Source organism: Trichosurus vulpecula, chromosome 1 (assembly GCF_011100635.1).
Source record: "Trichosurus vulpecula isolate mTriVul1 chromosome 1, mTriVul1.pri, whole genome shotgun sequence".
NCBI lineage: Eukaryota > Metazoa > Chordata > Mammalia > Diprotodontia > Phalangeridae > Trichosurus > Trichosurus vulpecula.
Genome location: NC_050573.1, coordinates 283178165 through 283194959, shown reverse-complemented (window position 1 = coordinate 283194959; position 16795 = coordinate 283178165). Strand labels below are relative to the sequence as shown.

General features: G+C 35.4%; 1 protein-coding gene across 7 annotated transcripts in view; it reads right to left on the bottom strand.

Annotated features, from left to right (window-relative positions):
• The window catches only part of CSPP1 (centrosome and spindle pole associated protein 1), a 135858-nt gene that overhangs the window by 77278 nt on the left and 41785 nt on the right, over positions 1 to 16795 (bottom strand). For 6 of the 7 annotated variants that reach the window (XM_036766552.1, XM_036766589.1, XM_036766561.1 and 3 more), the window contains 2 exons: positions 12946 to 13379; positions 1204 to 1302 (listed from right to left, as the gene is read on the bottom strand). In XM_036766552.1, the coding sequence (XP_036622447.1) occupies positions 1204 to 1302; positions 12946 to 13379 (533 nt within the window). The remainder of the gene's footprint in view (positions 1 to 1203; positions 1303 to 12945; positions 13380 to 16795) is intronic. The other variant, XM_036766571.1, reaches the window with a different exon arrangement.

The window sequence follows — 16795 nt, the reverse complement described above, 5'->3', positions numbered from 1 at the left end:
ATATTCTTGTGCAAGCAATAGCAAGGTCTGGCTCTAGAGGGCCCTTAACTCACAGAGAGCTCTGCCCCATACTGAAAATTCCAGCCTAGAAAAGGAAATGCTCAAAGGGATTCCTGTGAAAGTTAAGATTTTAACAAGTAAAATTCTCATAAACTAAAAGAAAAATTGGTGGGTTTTTTTTTCCCTGCACTTAGAAAAGAGTAATCCCAAGAGATTTCCTGGGACACGGGAACCACAAATAGCTGTGATCTGATTCCTTCAAAAGAAAACCCCAATCAGTTTTCTTCTCTCAATGTTAATTATTTAAAATCTTGTGATTCTACTTTTCTCAAAGACAAAAAATTCATCTCAACATATAATAACTAAATTCAGTATAATCTGTAGGTTTTAAAAATTAGGGCCTTATATATGACATGCGGATATGACGACCATACATCCCACAATTCTGTAGAACAGTCCCAATTTCAAGAAGAAAAGAAAAGTATTCTTTTAACAAAACAGGCTTTACAAATACATCTTTTCTCGAAGCCTTATGTGTACTGATTTTTGGTCCAGAAAACACGGTCACCAAACATATGTATGAAAGAAAGAAGTCCTACAGTCCTCTCTTTCTCCTAAAAAGACTGAAACTCACAACTACAATGAGTACAAAAAAGTTAAACCCAAAAACAATTTTCATTTTAGCAAGGCATGTGTACTGAGAACCAATTAACAAAGAGAAGAATATATTACTTCGTACAAACAGTAAACCTCCAAAAAAAAACCCCAAAACCAAAAAACCTTTTTTTAACAAAAATAAAAAAGATATAGTCCTATAGAAACATGATTAAAAGGAAAGAAATCTTTAGCTACTCTGTAACTGTGAAATACTTTAAATGTATTTCTATCAAACTAACTTATCTTTCATACCATACAAGATTCTTATTTCTAAAAATGTTGTAAAGAATTTATAATACTGACAGTATCTGAGGTCTTTAATAAAAGTTACATACAGCAATTTTTTAAAGAAAAAAAAATGCTATGACCTAATAAATATTCCTTCTGAGCAAATCTCACCTCCCTCTCCCAACAGCTTTTTCAATGATTTCCTCTAGTATTAAGGAACCCTGGTCATAAATATATATATTCTCCAGTCAGTCCTTTTGAGAGAGCTGCAGTTTCCCAGTAAATGACTGAAGGATAAAATTAAACTACATATTATACCTGTTATTTCCAGCCGATGAAACGCGTATGTTTGATTGTTCTGGAAAATCTTCCTCATATTCCATAGGGGGAACTCTCTCTCGTCTGTTTCTGTACATCCTTAAAAATACATGGGCTTATAAAGCATACTCCAGCTACAGTGAAACCTCTTTACATCTCCCAAGTTTGTTTGTTTTTTTTACATTAGATATAGGAAACATTAAACGGAGCAGAATGTTATAATGAAGTTTCACTGTAAACACACACTAATATCATTAAAATAGGATGATACAAATAAAATCTACCAGTGAGCAAAAAGGCAAAAATTTACTTTAGATATTAACAATCTTTAGAATGTTCAGTTTACTATAAATTATCTCAATGTGACTTCTACAAATTCAAAATGCAGATTACATTCTTTCAGTATATTCATAACACAAAATCTTTACCAATTAGTTATTGGTTTAAGCAGCTAAGTACTCCTTCTAAGAGATCAGAATTTAGAGAACCCAGGCATTATTTCAACAGAAATGTAAACAATAAAAAAACAACATTAGTCTTATGAATATTTTAAATCAGATGGAATGTAGGTTGGGCATCAAATAATCAGAACATTTGTTTAATACCCCTAATTACAAGAAATATATCACAAGATGATAAAAATTTGAATTAGAAACAGGATAAGTCATAGAAGGAAACAAGGTTAATTTTTCTTCATTGAAATTCTTTTTTTTAAAATTATGACTCTTAAATAACATTTTTCTTATTCAGCTTTTTTTTTTCCATTTGGCAAACACTGATTTCTTTAGTTCAATTTCTCCTAGGGAGAAATCAACATGATATTTTATATCCACATTTCCTGACATCCAAAGTGTAAGTTTAGCTCTGCTAATAATATTATGTTCATTGTAAATGCTAAATTAGAATTATCATATATCATTTTTCCCAAGGGTCCCATCATAAAGATATGAATTTAAATCATCTTACTTTTCACTCTTTAGAAAGCCACCATACACAGTCTTTACTTAATGAACTCTAAGAAGTAGTAACATCTTTGAAAGAGATTGAAATTCAGGATTCTGGCTTTTATTATTAACAGATACATAATCTCTCCTACTCCTCACCTCTTCATCTGAATCAACAAAAGCCTTCATGAGAAACTTTCGAAATATTAATTTCATTTTCATTTCAATTTGTCAAATTTTATTTCAAACCTAAAGTCTATGCACAAAAATGTTCTTGACTCTATCAGCTTTGCATTGTTTCCCAGATCTTTCTCTCAAAAAGCATTAAGCAAACAGCAACTCAAATTAAACCCTTAATTCAACAATGCCTCCTGATATAAAATAGTTAAATTCACCGTTAACATTTGGATTAAATATATTTTAAAAGTACATCGCAAAAAGGTCCTTGAAAATAATCAGTTATGTAAAAATACAAGAATTTCAAGTGTAAAAAGAAGTCTGAGATCACAGAGCAAGGAGAAGAATGTAAATAGGTATTGAAATCTATCCCACAGAAGCTTCTGTTGATTACCTAGTAGCCACTAGCTAACTCAAGTTTTAGGTGAGTTTTAACTGGAATTTTAACTGCAGATTATCTTTATACAGAATGAGATCTATGCTATGAAGAAGGGAAGAATTTATGACCAAACAAGAGATAGAGACCATTACAAAGTACAAAATGGAATAATTTTTATTACATTCAATTAAAAAGTTTTTGCACAAACAAAACCAATACATCCAAGATTAGAAGAAAACCAGAAACGTGGAAAACAATTTTTACAGCAAGAGTTTCTGATAAAGACCTCATTTCTCAAATATATAGAGAACTGAGTCAAATTTATAAGAATACAAATTATTCCCCAATTGATAAATGGTCAAAGGATATGAACAGGCATTTTCCAATGAAGAAATTAAAGCTATCTATAGTAGCATGAAAAAAAATGCTCTAAATCACTATTGGTTAGAGAAATGTAAATTAAAACATCTCTGAAGTACCACCTCACACCTATCAGATTGGCTAATATGACAGAAAAGGAAAATGATAAATATTGGAGATGTGAGAAAATTGGGACACTAATGCATTGTTGGTGGAATTGTGAACTGATCCACCATTTTGGACAACAATTTGAAACTAGGCCCAAAGGGCAATCAAACTGTGCATACCTTTTGATCCAACAATACCACTACTAGGCCTGGGTCCCAAAAAGATCATAAGAAAGGGGGAAAGGACTTGTATGTAGAAAAATATTTATAGCAGCTCTTTTCGTAGTGGCAAAGAATTGGAAATCAAGGGAATGCCCATCAATTTGGTAATGGCTGAATAAGCTGTGGTACATGAATGTAATGGAATACTATTGTACTATAAGAAATGATGAGCAGGCAGATACCAGAAAAACCTGCGAAGACTTATGTGAACTGATGCTGAGTGAAGCGAGCAGAACCAGGAGAACATTGTACACAGTAACAGCAACACTGTACAATGATCAACTATGACAGATTTAGCTCTTCTCAGCACTACAGTGATCCAATTCCAAAAGAATCATGATGGAAAATGCTATCCACATTCAGAGAATGAACTATGGAGTCTGAATGCAGAACAAAGCATACTATTTTCACTTAAAATTTTTTTTTCTTGGTGGTTTTTTTCTTTTTGTTCTATTTCTTCTTTCACATGAGTAATGTGAAAATGTTTAACACGACTGCACATGTATAACCCATATCTCAGATTTCATGTCATCTTGGGGAAAAAGGAGAGGATGTAGAAAGGGAGAAAAATTTGGAACTCAAAATCTTATAAAAAATTAATGCTGAAAACTATCTTTACATGTAATTGGAAAAATTAAATTCTATTAAAAAATAAATCAGAACGAGGCACTGGGAAAGATACGAAGACAATCTATAGGTATATTTTCAAAGTCCACTATTTAAAGCTAATTGAACCTCTCCAGAGTAAGTGGTTGTAATCTACTGTAAAGAAAGGAAGGAAACAGGGAAAGGGTTTATTATTCCTATCTTTTCCCCTTATGAGTATGAAGGGCTGGCCATGATAGGTCATGAAGAAACAAAAGAGAGAAATCCAAGAAATACCTGAGTCAACTGATATACCACAGTCTTTCTTTTTCCATCTGCAGGGAAGTGAGAGGTAGGCAGCATGCTGATAAATGCTTAACAAATGGGTCTCCCCCCCACAAAAAAGTTCACGTGACATACTTTTAAGCTTAATGAGTATCATTAACATTTTCTCCATCATTTTTTTAAATCTAGACAATCAACAAAACAATAGCGTTTGCTAATTTCCAAAGTATAAACGCTCACACTGAAAACCAACAATCAGGGAGCTGGTAGGAATGGGCTCCAGAACAGTCCTAGAAGAGAGGGGATCTGGAGACTATCACTATCAGTCCTAAAAATATAATACTAACAATCCAAATGTCCCCAGTACCATACAACTCAGAGGTACGTATTTTAAATCCACATCCAAGCAGTTTAGTTAGAACTACAGACTGGCTTCAGAAATACAAAAAGAGCATAATCACTCAACTTAAACTCCTGTCCAAAATACTACTCACTCACTTTCTCCTGAAACACTCCCCTCCTACCCTCCCCTATTGCTGTAGAGGACAACATCATCCTCAGGCTCCAAACCTAGGAATCATCTTGGACTGTTCACTCTCACCCCACCATATCCAAGCTGTTGTGAAGGCCTGTTGATTTCAACACTGAGGCATCTCTCCATTACACCCCCTTCTCTCCTCAGGCACTGCCACCACTCCAGTGCAGGTCCTCATCACCTCACACTTGGATTACTGCAGTAGCCTGATGGTGGATCTGCCTGCCTCAAGTCTGTCTCTACTAAAATCCATTCTCCATTCAGCCACTAAAATGATTTTCCTAAAGTGCAGATCCAACCACATACATCCCTATTCAATAACTCCAGTGGCTTCCTATCACCTCCAGGATCAAACACAAAATGCTCTGTTTGGCTTCAAAAGGCCTTCATACTGAGCCTCCTACCTTTCCAAACACATACTCTTTGATCCAATGACACTGACCTCTTGGCTATTCCACGAACAAGGCACTTTAACTCTCAGCTCCAGGAATTTACAAGAAGCCTTTCCCAACCCTTGGGGGCATCTAAGTGGCACAGTGGATGCAGCACTGAGCTTGGAATCAGGAAGACTCATCTTCATGAATTCAAATCCAACCTCAGACACTTACCAGCTGTTTGATCCTGGGCAAGTCACTTAACCCTGTTTGCCTCTGTTTCTCATCTGTAAAATGAGTCAGAAAAAGAAATGCCAATCCACTCCAGTATCTTCGCCAAGAAACTCCAAAACGGGGTCATGAAAAGTCAAACACCACAGAAACAACTTTCCCAACCCTTCTTAATCCCAGGGCCTTTCCTCAGTTAATTATTTCCTATTTATCCCGTATATAGCTTCCTTTACATGTATTTATTTGCACGTAGTCTCTCCCAGCCAACAGTTAACTGTAAACTCCTAGAGGGCAGGGACTGACTTTTGTCTCTTTTTGTATCCCTCTTACAGCTTAATGCCTGGCACAGAGTAGGCACTTCATAAATGTTTAGTTTAAGTATTTAGTTTAGCTTGTATTTGGCTTCATCTGCAACTGTAGTTAGGAGAAAGGTACAATTGCCAGAATAAGTTGATTCATCTTCCAGTTCCTCTACACTGCAAAGGAAAGGGAAAGGAGAAAAGAGGAAGAAGGAAGGGAGAAAGCAGAAGAGAAAAGGGGAAGCAGAAAAAATGGAAAGGGAATGAAGAAAGAGGGAAAGGGGAAGGGATGGCTCCTGGGGAAAGCACCTTTTCTATTGTATGGCCACTCTTTTCTCAGCAAGAAATACATTGGTCCCTAAAAAAATAATTTTTTTAAAAGAGATAAAAACTCCACATGCCCAAGGCAACCAGACTTATGTAAATAGCTACAGGCCAAATCTATGGTAGGAAAAGACCAGAGGAATTCAGCCTGGTATTGCTGTGAGTTAAACTGGTTTTTCAGCCATCCACTTTAAATGTGAATTAACAACCGGCTATGGTAATAAATAACTTTCCCCTTTTTCTTAAACACCAAAACCAAACAAGCCATTTCAGAAATGAATTATTAACCTAGCACAGACCTTGAGTTCAGTGATACAGTATTTAAAAAAAAATAATTATCATTATGCTAGACCTATTTTTATACTACTATATGAGGAAAAAAATATTTCTTCTCAACAACTTCGTTATTATAAGCAGATTATACTATAAAGCATTCCCATAATAGATGTTAAAGAAAAGCATGCAGCTCACATTTTGTATCATACCACACCTTTCTAATTATTTTCCCATTTATTTCTTACATTCAACCTTGAACACATCATGTTAAATAAATGGTGTCTGCATTTAACTATACAAATGAAAAAAATATTTAACAGACGTATAAAATAAGAGAACTTTAGATTCTGAAATTCATTTAGATTTAATTCAATCTAATTGATTGAAATCCATTTTGAAATTGATTTTAAGATTATAGCTCATGATTTAGAAGGGTCCTCATAGGTCAACTAGTTCAACCATCTCATTTTACAAGTAAGGAAACTGAGGCCCAGAGAGCTTAAGTGACTTGCCAAGGTCACACAAATAATTTAAGCTTCAGAGACTGGATTTAAACTTATGGCCTCTAAATCTAGACTGAGTGCTCTTTCTCCTATATTTTATTTCCTCTAATAACCATAATCTCAAATATTTATATTTTATCAGAGTAAGGTAGTCTTCATAATTTTTATGTATATGCTCAATGCTTTCTGCAACTAACAGAAACCATCTGAAATTAATTATGAATTTCAGAAATGTATACATTTGTAGTGAGTATTAGGATATTTGTCCTTCCTCTCTCTCTCCCTTTTTATGAGAGTAATTGAGGAAAATAAAGAGTATCTGCACCAAAGCATATGCATTATGATGGGTGGGCCTGGCAATGGTCAGAGACCAAACAAGTCAGTCTAAGAAGAAAGGCCTATGGGGAAGAATGGAAGCAACAAGACTGAGGACAAAATAAAAAGGACTGAGGATGGGTTTTTGCACTTAACCATAGTGGGGAAATAGCATCAAAAGACTGGAAGACTACACAAACTGGAAGACTACTCTGACCCTGACTGAGGAACTAGGGTAATACTGTTCCATAGCTCCATGAGAAGCAGGAGGAAGGAAAGAATGACATTCCCACACAAAGGAACACCACACATGCTCCTCCAAGGCAGGACTAGTAGGGAAGAACTTCTATCAGATTTAGAGCTGGAAGATTTGGAAACTATCAGATTATCTAGCCCAGGGGCTCTTAACCTTTTAATGTCATGGATCCCTTGACAGTCAGAATAATGTTTTAAAAGGCATGAAATAAAAGGAAAACCAATCATATTAAAACATAGTTATCAATTTTTTAAAAGTTCTCTAACCACAGGGTTAAGAATGAGGAAAATGAAGCTTCAAAGAATGTATAGTCACTTGTTAGAAGTCACAAACACAGTAAATGGCAGAGATAGGATTTGAACCCAGGTTTTCTGATTCCAAATACAGTGATCCTTCTACCGTGCTTTAGCTTACATACATTTTTGAGACTATGCGTTGTTCATTCTCAGATTTCTATTTTGTCATCCTCCTTTTTTTTTTGAGGGAGGAAGATAGGGCAATTGGGGTTAAGTGACTTGCCCAAGGTCAAACAGCTAGTAACTATGTCAAGTGTCTGAGGTCTGAGGACTCCAGGGCCCATGCTCTACTTCCTGCGCCACCTAGCTGCCCCATTGTCTTCTTCCTTTTAACAAAACTTTCTTTGGTAATATTGTGAGCTGTATGTTTTCAAGTTGTGAGTCTAACACAGTGTAGTAAAGGGGTATTACGCATACCTTTTCCCTAATTTCCTAAATTACAGTTATAAGCTAATACCACTTCCCAGGTACAAGATGAGAACATAAAAACCCTCCTAAGGCCTTCAATTCTCTTCTTGTTGTCCTACTACTGGTGTACCCTTCTTCTTCTATCCCCTGTTCAGTCTCTCTCCACTATCAATTTAACCCATCACCAAAATCACTATGTACATTGGGTGGGCAGATACACTTTATTTTCTCATGCAAAAGTGAGAAAGGAAGGGGCAAGAGACAAATACTCTATATCACTTTACACTACGTACATTATGCTATGTGCTATAATATATTTGGGGTGGAAAAAGAAAGGGAATTGAGATCTGTAATTTCATTAGGGTAGGGAATTCCAGACGTAGAAACTGTTCTTTCTTCCATGTCATTTTTGCGTCCACAAGGGGCACTAACAAAGAAGCAAAACCAGACTTGGGTGACCAGGATATTGATCACACTAAAAGCAATGTCATAACAAGATCAGTTGAAAAAACTAAGAAGTTAGCCTAGCACAAAGAATACCTAGGAAGGCATGTGATAAATCTTCATATGACTGAAGGGTTTGTGAAGGAAAATCTGGTCTCTCCTGACTCTCAATTCAGCCCTTGTTCACTACACTACAGTGGCCTTCAATTGAAAAGACCTTCAATGAGTTTTATAGATGAAATTCATGAAGTTTACCAGTTAGTCTAGATATGCCCTGAGGTCTCTTCCAACTGGTCAGTTCCATAATCCCATGGTTCTACTAGATGGAATTGTCCAAGGCCACATAGCTAGTTAGGTAGGATTGTGCTGCTGACAAGAAGTGTGACTCTGGGAAAGTCCTTTAACATCTATCTGTAAGTCTCAGTTTCCTCGAGTTGGGTCGAACTAGATGAGCTCTAAGGCTCTTTCCAGCTAAAGCATGGCATATAACTAACTAAACTTAGTTTTTTAGAGAGTCTTATATGATCTGATGATGAGTGAAGGGAGCAGAACCAAGAGAACATTGTACACAACCACAGACACACTGCTACTTCTGTGATGACTTTGATAGACTTGGCTCTTCTCAACGATGCAAGGTTCTAAGACAGCTCCAAAAGACTCATGATGGAAAAGGCTGTCCACATCCACAGAAAGAGTTACAGAATCTGAATGTATATAGAAGCAAACTATTTGCTCTTTTTTTAAAAAACTTTTTATTTTATTTTTGGTTATGTTACATCTTTCTCATGGTTCATTTCATTGGTTATAATTCTTCTTTACAATGTAATTATTGGGAAAAGAAGCTTAAAGCGAAGGTATATACAGAACCCATATCAGATTACATGCAGTCTTGGGGGGTAGGGTGGAGGAGAGGGAGGGAGAAAATTTGGAACTCAAAAACTTTGGAACTGAGTGTTGTAAACTAAAAAAAAATTAATAAAAAAACCATCGTTAAAAAATAAAGTTAGTTTTGCTTGGTTTTTTTTATGTTAAAATTTTTAGGAAAGTTTTGCTGATTAACAATGATGAAAAGTCAGCCTAATAGCTGACTATGTTATGACAACTTACATGATTATTTTAAAGCTAAAAAATAAATTTTAAAGTCAAATTTATTTAAATTTTTAGAAATAAAACACTTCATTTGGAGAAAAGCCCAAAAGACTATCAATATTATCCAAAAGTTAAAATATTCTGTAAGCACAAAGAGACTTAAAGATACAGTGTATACATATATATTTCTAACTTGACCACATATGCCTCATATGTTTTGGCAAGTCATCTCACAACCTTCTTTCATTCAATTTTCCCTGTCTGTAGAATGTTGGAAATCATGTTTATAGTACAGCATAATACATTATAACCTATGAAAAACAAAGGTTCTAAGTCATTTGAGAAAGAAAAAATGAAAATAAAAACTGCTTTTAAAAACTATTGTATTCTGTCTCTCGATTTTGCTTGCAGAAGGGGGAAAAAATGAATCAATAAGGGACACATTCAGGAAAACAACAGTTCCCAATCATTTCAAGCAGCAAGACTACTTTTTTAACCTCAAAAATGTTTGCAAATCTCTATATAATAGTTGTAATGTTAGAATTTGCTGAACTGAGAAAATATACAACAAAAAGCTACTATACATTCAACAATGCTTTTAAATGAATTTGTATTTTAATAATTTCAAGGGCATCAAAACACATTTGAAAAATAATAATACATATATATACAAGAAATATTGTTTCTTCAGACTACAGAGGGTACATTTGTTTATTGATTATACTGAGATGTGACCCCTGCCAACCCTCTAAAATCTAAGGAGGACAGTTTGGTAATCAATACACTAGAATATGGTCCAACAAATTCTATTATAAAAATCTTAAAACTAACTATCCAAATTTCAGTAAGCACTTCAAGATGGCTCAGCATTCTACCTCGAGTAGAAGATGCCCAGGGCCAGCAGCTCAGTGAGGGTACTTAAGTTTCTTGAGGTTCAAAAACTGCTGGACTGTCTACAACCCTGTGTGTCTTCAAATACTTTCTCCTTCAATTCTTTGGCCTAATAGCACTGTCCAGTAAACACTGACTCTCACCTTCCAAATAAATGTGAAATCCTTTTCCCTTCCTATAAACAATTTACAAATCTGAGCAAACCTAAAAATCAGAAATAAAAATCTAATCTGTTTTATAATTGCCTCTGACCCAAATCTTTTAATACAATTTACAACTGTTTTATCCTCAAGAGTTCTTTATCTATCATGGCTAATTCAGAAATATGCTTTGTATGACCTCATATTCATAACAGGTATTGTATCTCTTGTCTTCTCAATGGGCTGGGGATGGGAGGGAGGGGAAGAATTTGGAACTAAAAATAAAAACAAAATTTAAAAACATAATTAACCTTAATTTGTTAAATATTTCTAACACATCTTAAGATTAATAAACAATCCTAAATTCACAGGATGTTAGAGCTGGAAGGGAACTTAAAAATGTATAGTACAACCCACTCATTTAGATGTAGAGACTGTTCTTAGATCTAATTCATTCTTAAGACGATCCGCAAGGATAGGAAGTATAAAGCTTATTATAAAAGGGTAAATGTCATGCTAACATGATTTCAATTACTATGAAATTAATAGGAAAAGAATTGAATTTTTTTAATAATCAGGACACAAGACATTTGTCATTTCATTTTCATGAGAAGTTAGAAGCAGACTCTATGTAAGGATATCTTCAAAACATTTATTTCAGAAACATGAACAGAAATGTAACCAATTTCATGTGAATACTACATACTAGGAATATTATTAAGACTATCTAGCAATCCATAAATTATAGGCAAATTATGTCTATAAATGTCTATAAAAATGAAAATTTATTTTAGTTTTTGGACACACCCTCAGTTACCTTGGGAAACAAAATATAAAGAGGCTTCTAATCAAAAAACATAAAACTAAAGCAAAAATCATTGCATCATATTGCTCAAAATTCCAGTAAAAAAATTGTTTTCTAATATATTCTGAAAATAAACAGTTATAACTTTACAGTTGGAATCAAAGGGCTTATCAGTACAAGCTTCATAGGCCATGTATGACCATATACTTTCTGAATAGCAAATGATGATAACCTTAATGAATCACTGATACTGCTAAAGTTTTACTGGCTACATTTTAGAGATGGCCACAAACCAAGCACAAAATAGCAGTTCTGACTAGCAGTCACACATAAAAGAAAAACAATAGCATGATCTTCATTAGAGGACTCCTCCCCTCCCCCAAAAAAAGCAGCAATTAAATGCACGTGGAAAAAGGCTTGCATGCCCTGAGGAAGCACTATTCCGGAGTTGAAGGACAGGAACAGTCACCCAATTAAGTGTCTTTTCAATATATTAGGTGGCCTTCCTCCTTTCTAATATTACCTTCAAATACAACCTAAAACAGAATTTCAAACATTCTCTACATTCTAAAAAATCAGATTTAGAATTGGTAACTAATATTTCATGCTCCCAATTATTATGTAAGAATTAACAGAATTTGTTGGACCATATTCTAGTGTATTGATTACCAAACTGTCCTCCTTAGATTTTAGAGGGTTGGCAGGGGGCACATCTCAGTATAAGATAACATGGTTTAATGGACAGAGAGCCAGTCTTAAAGCTAAGAAGAAATGGGTTCAAATCCTACCCCATCCTAGCTGTGAACTTCCTCAAGTCACTTAATCTCTCTGTGTCGTAGGCCACTCTCAAAGACCACGAGTTGAAGAAAAGGGACTAACCTGGGAGAGGGCTGGCAGAGAAAATTTCCTCCCCTGGGAGTTTGCTATCCTAATGAAACAACTAGACCAGTCCCTATGCCCTTATTACTAATATTTTGGGACAATGACTAAACAGGATTATCCCACAGAAAAATCTGGAATAGTTCTATCATTGCCTTTGGACAAACAAATAAAATAGATTTCAATATAAGCCAGAAATACACCTTGAACCTTTTCAGATTAAACAATCAGACCACAATAAACAACTTCATAATATGCACAGTTTCTAGTGCCAAATAAAAATGAGAATGAAGCTTTATGTGTTAAGACTGAAATCATTACATAGCAATCACAGACCCAACATATCTACATGAGAAATCATGCAAAGAATTTAAAGCTTTTCAGGTACTTTGATCAAAAGATTCCTAATGCCAGGGCTAGTGAAGCACAACATTCAATAAGCAACTAAAAGAAGACAGGCAAAGCTATGTATATCAAAAGTTCACAGATGGTTACCAAAAAATAAAACTATCACTCAAATACAGCTGCTCCTCCCTACACCAAAGTAGTATAAATATAGTAACAGAGACATTAAAGAAATTAATGAAACATAAAAATAAAAAATGGAATTTTAAATACCTGTCCGTTGTAAACACCCTCAAAGGTCTTCTATCAAAATCGCTTTCGTATCTAAACCTCGGGTCCATTTCTTCACTTCCTTCAGGACCACAGTTTGGTCTATAATATTGTCTGCCAAAATTTTGATCTTCTTTAAACCTGTGGTATCTTCTACCAGGAACATCAACTTTGCTGGCAATCTCGTGGTGTTTTCTATTGGCGATGTCGGCTTCATTAGGTTTTTTATGTGGTTTTGCATCCCTTAACTCGATTTCATCATCCAGTCTTCGATATCTGTCCTCTTCCAATCGTCTCTGAGTTAAAAGCTCTTCATAGGTTTCTGGACCTGAAACATCTTTTCGGGGCGCTTCTGGATTTCTGTTTGATGGCTGTATTTGCGAATGTAAATCGGACTTAACTTTACTGACAGTGGTTTTATTTCCTTCACTTTCATGCTGTCCAATTTAAAAAGAAAAATTTAAAGTAATGCTCACTACCAGAGAGTAATCATTCAAACTGCAATAGCTACATCTCTTGGTTCTACTTACGTTTAAAACAACTCTGGCATTTTAATATGTAAGAAAAAAGATCATTTCTAAAAATATTAAATCCTCCCAAAGAATTTCTACAGAAATCAAAATAAATTATGTGTCTATACACATATATAAAATAGAAAAATGGTTAAGTAATTGATAGATGAGAAAATGAGGTTAAACATAACCACAATTTCAAAATAATAGCCATACATCTTAACTGCTAAGTATTTTTTTATTTCAAAATAGGCTATACTTAGACACAGAGACTACTGAAAGTGAACAAAGCCTGCTTATCTAAGTGATTCTTATGATATATACTTGGTCTTTAAAGAAAATTTTAAAATTAAGTTTAATAATTTAAACAAATATCTAAAAAGAACTATGCAAACTATATGAAGTTTAATAATTTAAACAAATGTCCAAAAAGAAATACACAACTAAATCAAACAGGATAGAGTGAGTTCTTATAAAAAAAATAAGGTAACAATGCCAACTGAAGCTTAGTACTTCCACAAATCAGGCAACTAATTTCAAAATAATCATAGGGAAGAAGGGAAAGAACAAGCATTTAAGCACCTACTATGTGTCAGGCACCACACTAAGCACTTTATAAATATCTCATTTGATCCTCACAACAATTCTGGGAGGTAGATGCTATTATTGTCCCCATTTCACAGTTACTGAAGAAACTGAAGTAGACAGAGGTTAAATGACTTGCCCTAGGCCACAAAGGTAGTAGGTGTCTGAACTATATTTGGGCTCAGACTTCCTTGATTCCAAGACTTGAGCTCTGACCGTTGTGCCACATAGCTGCCGTGAATTAAACTTAAAATTAATTTGAATTAAAACTGCTTTGCTATAAATTCAACTCTATAAAACCCTAAATTAGAGTAGTAGGTCTAATAATTTTTATTCTTTTTTTAACATTCAAACTATATTTTTTTAAGTAAAAGGATCTAAACAATTTCACAAAACCTTGAAAACTATTCTAAAAACAGCTAAGAACCGTTTCTTTAGTATATATGGCACATTTTGTTGACTTCCAACCCAATAATTCCTCTATTTATAAGCTGTAAAATCTTTTTTTGGGGGGGACGGGACACAGCACTTGGAGAGTTCTTGGATTCCTTCCTAATGCCCCAAAACCTCATTACCACACATCAGGGAAAGCAGTCTGGAGTAATTTAAAATAACAATAACAACTAGCATTTAGATAGTGTTTAAAGTTTGCAAAGCAATTTACAAATATTAACTGATCTGATCCTCACAACTCTCAGAAATAAATGTTATTATTATCCTCATTTTATACATGAAGAAACTGAGGCAGGCAGAGATTAAGTGATTTGCCCAAGTCACACAACTAGTAAACGACTAAGGCTGGATTTGAATTCAGGTCTTCTTGACTCCAGGTCTAGCACTACGCCCCTGTGACTCCTCACTACCTATCCCACACAACTGACAATAGACCCATAGAGAAAACTGAGGGTAAGTGTGTAACCCAGGGTCTCTGAGCTTCTATGGCCAATGGAGATACAGACAAGCTTGTGCATGAACCCACAATATTTAACTCCTCTCATATCCCCATAGTGCCTCTACCTTATCCTTTTTTGCATCATAGATCCCCTTTGGCAGTCTGGGGACTCCTATGGACACCTCTTTAGCACGTTTTTAAATGTATAAAATACACAGGACTACAAAACAAACCTTGTATTAAAATACAGTTATAGATCTATATGTGTATGTACACATACACACACACACACACACACACACACACACACACACAAAACCCTCTCAAGTTAAATCTCTATATCAAATTCTATAGTGGATCAGGGTTATTTTCACAATTTAATGTCCCCTTTCCAGGAGGAAACAGGGGAGGTGATTCAAAAGTGGATGATAGTGTAAAACTGAACTGGCTCACAAAGCGGTTGGGATTACGAAGGGGGAAGAGTGTAGCCAATGCAGCCTGAGAAAGAGCTAAGTAACAAAGGGATTGGAGATCACGATCAGGACAAAGAATAAGGTTAGGAGTAGTAGGGCACAGAAAAAGATGGGATGATAAAATATTACAACCAGATAAAAGAATTTCAGAGTTCATGAACATGGAAGCAGACTACTTGTAGGTCGTGGCAAGATCGAGGTTACAACCATTCCTGTGTGTAGCTAGAGGAAGTGAAGGAGTATGTCACTGGATTGGAGCCAATTAAGAACAGGCAAGTTAACAGTATTTAATAGAACCAGTCCCTTAGCATGAGGGCAGAAATTTGAGTAAAGAGACAAATATGCGACAGATACCAGTAACTAAGAAAGATAGGAGAATTTCCAGTGGGTCAGTAACTAACAGCCACCAGAAATTGTGTTGGGTGATAAATTTGGATTTAGTGAACCACTCCAAAGGAGAAATTGCTCTGTGATAGTGGCAGAGGGAAAGTTTAGAAGTGACAATGGGAGTAAGGAAGAGTCCGATTCCCCACCATCACACGGGGTATGAGAAGTATAGCCTGTACTGAAAAGGGTGGCCAGGGAAGCAGCAGCATCCAGAGGGAGCCACATCTCAACAAGTGCCAGAAGATGGAAAGAAGGAGAGAAGAAGTGATTTAAGATGATGCAATGTTTGTTCATGATGGCGCAGGCATTCTAAGGGGGAGGCAAATCTACAGCAGTATTACCACTGGGAAATGGAAATGAGATAGACATTAAATAATTTTTTTAAGTTGCTATAGCTGAAAAATGCATATGCCTGTATTTAACGTAGTGATGAGTGCCTTTATATTTAGACAATCCTATACTCAGATGACAGTCTGTTAGGGATTATGTATTCCAAGCCTTCCCAGATTAGTAGGACATGCTAGAACTTATACACCAAGTAGCATGATGCAGTCACCTTTATGACATAATACAAAATGGTAGGACTTTGGTAGCATTCTATTGGGTATTTAATAAATATTTCTTGATTTGAGCTGAATTCTGTTCTCAAAAGGAGTACCTCATAAAGGTACTCTTCATCTGGCCTCCTCATATCTGAGGCTGAGGAAAGGCATTTGTTCTTCAGCAGCAAGTCAAGATGGGGAACACAAAAGGAATGGAGAGGATATTAACCATCGAGAAAAATGAGTCCAGACTAAGCATCAGTGTACAGAAAGAAATTCACTGAGGGTCGATGATTACATGATTCAAGGTCATCCCTAACAAGTCAACCTCATTGCTGGTTGTGGTGCTGTGTCCTGTGAGGCCTCAGAAAGATCACTCAAAGCAGGAAGAAGGAGGTATGGCCTGGGCACTCTCTGAAGTAAATCAAGAGGCAGTTTTATCCCAAACCCTCACCCACATTA